The 6,113-nt window shown below is 36.6% G+C and overlaps 1 protein-coding gene across 1 annotated transcript in view; it reads left to right on the top strand.

Moving 5' to 3' along the window:
- The first annotated feature begins 4,761 nt into the window (after positions 1-4,761).
- The window catches only part of LOC106880481 (glycerol-3-phosphate dehydrogenase [NAD(+)], cytoplasmic), a 32,793-nt gene continuing 31,441 nt past the window's right edge, over positions 4,762-6,113 (top strand). Inside the window, exon 1 of the mRNA XM_052974122.1 lies at positions 4,762-5,141. Coding sequence (XP_052830082.1) covers positions 4,870-5,141 — 272 coding nt within the window. The 5' untranslated portion in view covers positions 4,762-4,869. The remainder of the gene's footprint in view (positions 5,142-6,113) is intronic.

Raw genomic sequence — 6,113 nt, 5'->3', positions numbered from 1 at the left:
TCTAATAGAAATGCAAATATAAAACAACACTTTAATAGTATTTTAAAAAGTCTAAAACCTTGTGAGTGGATTTGGTAGACGGAAACTGAAAGAAGCCTGTCGTATATATGTGTATATATGTATGTGTGTGTATATGTTTGCGTGTCTGTGTTTGTCCCCCCAACATCGCTTGACAACCGATTCTGGTGTGTTTACGTCCCCGTAACTTAGCGGTTCGGCAAAAGAGCGATAGAATAAGTACTAGGCTTACAAAGAATAAGTCCTGGGGTCGATTTGCTCGACTAAAGGTGGTGCTCCAGCATGGCCACAGTCAAATGACTGAAACAAGTAAAAGAGTAAAAGAGTAAAAGAGTAAAAGTAATATATATATATATATTCATATTTAAACTAATTAAATTTCATTTTGCAGAATAATCTAATTGAAATTTCATTACTTATAGCTCTTCAAACATAGAAGAGTCTAAGAAGCATTTGAGGCACATAATGCTTTATGAGTTTAAAAAAGGGACCTCTTCAGCTGAAACAACTCAAAATATTCACTCAGCCCATGGAGAAGAGTGCCTAAATGAAAGAACTTGCAGAAGATGGTTTGTAAAATTCAGAAGTGGAGATATCAGCTTTGAAGAGGAGGCTTGAACAGGATGTCCAACTGAGTTTCATGACAAGCTCCTTTTGGCAGCACTTGAAAAAGATCATGCAGTTTCAGTTGAAAAATTGGCAAGCCATGCAACTGTTCACTGCCATCTTCAATAGCTTGGAAAGGTTCCAAAACATGGAAAATGAGTGCCTCATGATTTGTCCGAAGCTAACCACAAATCCCAAGTGGACATCTGCTCTTCTCTTTTTTCTCGTGAACTCATCTCACCCTTTTTGGACAGACTGGTGACCGGTGATGAAAAATGGGTCTTTTATCAAAATGTTAAGTGTTGTAGACATTGGCAAGGTTAAAGAGAAAAGGCCCAACCACAACTGAAAAGGCAACTCCGTGCAAAAGAAGGTTCTTCTCTCTGTTGGGTGGGATTGGAAAGGAGTCATTCACTAATGCAACAATCAATGCTCAAATCTATTGTCAGTAATTAGAGCATCTAAATGCTGTTTTGAAGAAAAAAAGCCTGCTTTCATGAATCAAAAGGGAGTGGTGTTTCATCAGGACAATGCAAGACCCCATATTGCAAAGATCATGTCACAGAAGATTGAGGAACTTGGCTGAGAAACCTTCCTCTCTCTCTCACTCTCTGTTCTCCTCCATCCTTTGCTTCTCTTCCTCTTTCTTAATTGTCCTTTTCCCTACCTCCCTCTCTTTCTCCTTTTCTCCAAAGAACAAAATTTTCTCTTCTTCTAAACAAAACACAAAACACATCCAATTCACAACGAAACGTTCTGTTTTCATCATTTTGGTTTTAATTTATTTCTTAAAGAGTTCGGTTAAGCGAACAAAAGCTCCAATAAAGAATTATCCAAAATTCTTCTTCCTTTTTCTCAATATACGATATATGTACACCACTTCAAACACTCTATACATACAAACATACATATATGTATATACGTGTGTGTGTGTGTGCTTGGTGATTCAAACAAGGAAAGAGAACTCATTAGTCAGCAGAAGTTACCGAATGACTCAAGAGCCTAGACTTCCATGCATCAGCACTTATCAAACTTCACACACTCACTCACAGACACGAGTGTGTTTATGTATCTTTTTTTTAATTTTTTTTTGTCTCCTCACTGGACACTCATACATTACCTTCAACTGGCGAGTCAGTCATATATATATATATGTGTGTGATGTGTATGGATGAGGACAGCTGTGTAAAGACATGTTGATCTCTAACTGTGGAGGGAACCTGTGGTTGAGGTAAACCCAGGAAGATATGGGACAAAGTGGTGAAGCATGACCTTTGAACTTTGAGCCTCACAGAGGCAAAGTGGCTGAGTCCCTTTCAAGTGTTGGGCTTCACGGAGGCAAAGTGGCCAAGTTCTTTTCACATCTTGGGCCTTATGGAGGCAAAGTGGCTGAGTTCCTTTCGAGCTTTGGGACTCATGGAGGCAATGATCGAGACCTTTGACATTATGTCATGCTTGAGAAGACCCATCAAGCCAAGCAAAATCACAAATGTGGCAGATACTGATGTCACGCAAATGGCACCCGTGCCAGTGACACGTAAAAGCACTCATTATACTCTCGGAGTGGTTAGCGTTAGGAAGGGCTTCCAGCCGTAGAAAACCATGCCAAATCAGACTAGAGTCAGGTGCAGCCTTCTAGCTTACTAGCCCTGGTCAAACTGTCCAACCCATGCCAGCGTGGACAACGGACGTTAAATAACTATGATGAGGAAATATACAATTCCCAATGTTATACATAATAAGGAAACAGAGAGAGAGAGAAAAAAAAAGATAATTATTAATAACCCTACATTCAAAGAAATCCTCTACACAGCAGCATTTTACACTAGTACTGGAAAGAGGATATAAAAATATATACAACTGTATATGAGTGTATCTGTAATGCATTTCCTATTATTGTGTCAGGTGATTTGGTTTTCATGAAGCGGGAATGAACAATAAAGCTATCTATGATGAGACTTGAATTCAGAAAGTCAGAAGTTGGACCTGAGTAACGAAAGTACTTGAGTCTAGTGTTTTTGTTTCATTTTGTCACTCAGCCTTCTTGTATATTCTATATATATTGAAATATATTCAATATATATTCTTGTATATTGAAAAGTGTGTGTGTGTTTTTTCCACATTAATTTCAGAGTAATCTATCCACTCAAACAGATTCTTATTCATCAAATCCAAAACTAGATTCAAAAGTGCTGTTGTTGCACTTTAACCCCAGGCTGGTCTTGATTCAGCGAGTCTAAATATAATTAAAAATATTCCAACACTGACCATCATATCTTTTTTTTTTTTTTTTGGCATTATGTACCTTAGACTACATTATTTAATATAATCTATTATTTTAAAAATAGTTGTGTGTGAGTTTAGAAATATTTGGCTGCTATTTACTGCAGGATAAGCATTTGTAAAAAAGTGTTATCTTATTGAGCTGATGATTTCGTTCAAAGTTCTTGAGTTTTGTTTTTCTTTCGTAATCACTTCCTGAGATATTAATAAATTTGTTATAAATAAATTTGTTATTAATAAATTTGTTATAAAAAAATATTGTTTTATATTTTATGATTCACATCTTTAAAAAGGTTTCTCAGTGTCAACTTCCGGTATTGACGTAAAAACAGCGAAGTCTCTCCTCACTGTCTATTTTAATGCTTTCATCAAATTTTAATTCGCTGTTTGTAAACAACTACAATAAATTACTGAAAGAAATAGAGGCTAATGCAGTTTCGCATCTCTCCTTGAAAAATGCATTTTTTTGAAAGTATTTTTTCCGATTCCTACGATTTAGATGTCGGAGATTACGAATGTGCAAAAGAAAAAAAAACAAATTTAAAATCCCACAATTTAAAATCTTCAATTTTTCCGTATTTTCTTTTTAAAACCACCTTTTCCAAATTTAAAATACTCACCTCAACCTCCCCTCTCTCGAATTTAAAATTTTTAAAAATTTCACCCACGCCTCTCTGGAGGACCTCACGCACAGTCACCCCACCCCCCAAAAAAACAGACAATTCAGATTCTTTTTTTTTTTAAGTGGGTTCCTTATGTTTTCGATGACAGATTCCGAATATCCAAGAAACCACGTTTTCAAAATTTTCTATTTAATAAGCAGATAGATAGATTGATAGGATAAATAGATAGATATGAATAAACGAATAGGGATAAATAGATAGACAAATATATGGCTGAAAAAGTTTTACGATTATTTTAGGCAAACACAAGTAAAACGCAAATTCTTCTCACTTTAATATTTTTTGTCTATATTTAATTTCGATTTGCATATGTTCGTCAATTTGTTACAATCTCTTCACAGTAAACAAAATCAAAATTTGAAAATTCCGGGATGGGGGGGCACTAAAATCTAAAATATTTGTTTTTCGCATATTCGTAATCTCCGACATCCAAAAGGTAGGAATCCGAGAAAATATTTCCAAAAAAATACATACATACATGCATGCTTACAGGCATGCATACATACATACATACATCTACACTGACGGACTTGGGTCTAAAAATATTGGTTGCCAGGAGACGAAGGGAGTCCACCCACAACTGCAATGCTATCATTAAGTTTTTTTTTCTTTTTGTTAAAAGTATTCTTTTCAACTGTCTACAAACACGGCCAGGCTGAAGTAATGCATTTTCCAGGAGTAAATAAAAAAATTCTCAAACTCGAGGGGACGGGCCCCTTATATACTAACATGGGCCCCCATATATGGATTCTAATGGTGCAGGGGGTTCATTTTCCATTGAGCAAGTTGGCAACCAGGACAATCCGCCACTTTACACACACGCAAACGATATGCTTCTTTCAGTTTCCGTCTGCCAAATCTACTCGCAAGGTTTTGATAGACCCAGAGCTACAGGGCTACAGTTGTCTCTGGTGCTACGCAGTGGGACTGAACTCGGAAACATGTGATTGGAAGGCAAACCACTTCCTACACAGTCACGCTTACAACTATTTCAAAAAGACAAAAAATATTCATTGGCAGCATCAGCATCTAATATTTTTTTGTGTTCGTTTTGTTCATGTTCATCTAATTTATTGGACTTTCTGTGCTTTAATAAAACACTCCCTTTTTATTTATCAGTAGTTTATATCAGCAGTTTATACACATTTAACGAGGCGATAACAGTACAAACTAAATAATAATAATTTGATGTAACAGCTGGGTGTCACTTGGCCCGTCTGACCCCGTTCTAGTCTCTTCTCCTTCTGCAGTGCTGTGGTCCGGATTCACTTCTTACCCCATGCTCAGGTGTACGTCCTACCACATTCGCAGATGCACCATCACCACTACCACCTACTCCCATCGTCACCACCACCATCGCACTGTATGCCTTGACACCAATGTCCTTGCAAACAGTCTCAAGGATATCGTCTGCTACAGGCTTTTGTCAACGCCATTTAACTTTCTATCGTTCGCTACTAAACGCACGCTACTACACACACAACAATCTCCATTGACTTATGCCACGAACATGGCTCCGAAGAGAGTTTGTATCATTGGATCAGGAAATTGGTTCGTTGTTTTTTTTCAATATGTCTATCTATCTATTTATCTGTCTGTCTATCTATCTATTTATCTCTCTCTCACTATCTATCCATCAATCTATCTATTTACATAGACACATTTATATAAACATATAAGCATAATTATATACAACATACTCATATATACGATATACATACATTTCTATACGGTCGTGTACGCACGTGCGTACATTTATACACACATACACATATATAAATTTATGCATATATATATATATTTATATTATAACTAATAAAACTTATTAAATCTATTTCCACAATTTCGTTGAAAACCTTTTCCACTTCTCGGTTTCGTGTTATTTTAAAACCTTCATAAATCACCAATCATCGAATTATTTATGGGGGAAATCACACAATCCTAGACATAGCTGGGGAATTACGCAATGTATTTCTCTTTTTCATTTTAATGACCCGTTTTGTTCCTCTAAAAAAACAACTAAAGAAACAACTTTCAAATGATGAAGTTAGAGGAAAGTTTTCTTTGGCAGCGTCTTCTTCTATTTCTTCTTCTCCTCGATAAAACGTTTTCTTTGGCTTTTATTTACTGCAACAACATAAACACAGCAAGTTTGTTGTTTCATATACTAGGGCAAGTGTCTTCTACTATAGCCTCGGGCCGACCAAAGCCTTGTGAGTGGATTTGGTAGACGGAAACTGAAAGAAGCCCGTCGTATATATATATATATATATATGTATGTGTATGTGTGTCCGTGTTTGCCCCCCCAACATCGCTTGACAACCGATGCTGGTGTGTTTATGTCCCCGTAACTTAGCGGTTCGGCAAAACAGACCGATAGAATAAGTACTAGGCTTCTAAAGAATAAGTCCTGGGGTCGATTTGCTCGACTAAAGGCGGTGCTCCAGCATGGCCACAGTCAAAAGACTGAAACAAGTAAAAGAGTATGTGCTACAATACTTCGAATATCTTTATTTACATAAT

The sequence above is a fragment of the Octopus bimaculoides genome, chromosome 17, assembly GCF_001194135.2.
Source record: "Octopus bimaculoides isolate UCB-OBI-ISO-001 chromosome 17, ASM119413v2, whole genome shotgun sequence".
NCBI lineage: Eukaryota > Metazoa > Mollusca > Cephalopoda > Octopoda > Octopodidae > Octopus > Octopus bimaculoides.
The sequence above is the reverse complement of the archived record's forward strand: the minus strand, read 5'-3'. Positions and strand labels throughout refer to the sequence as shown.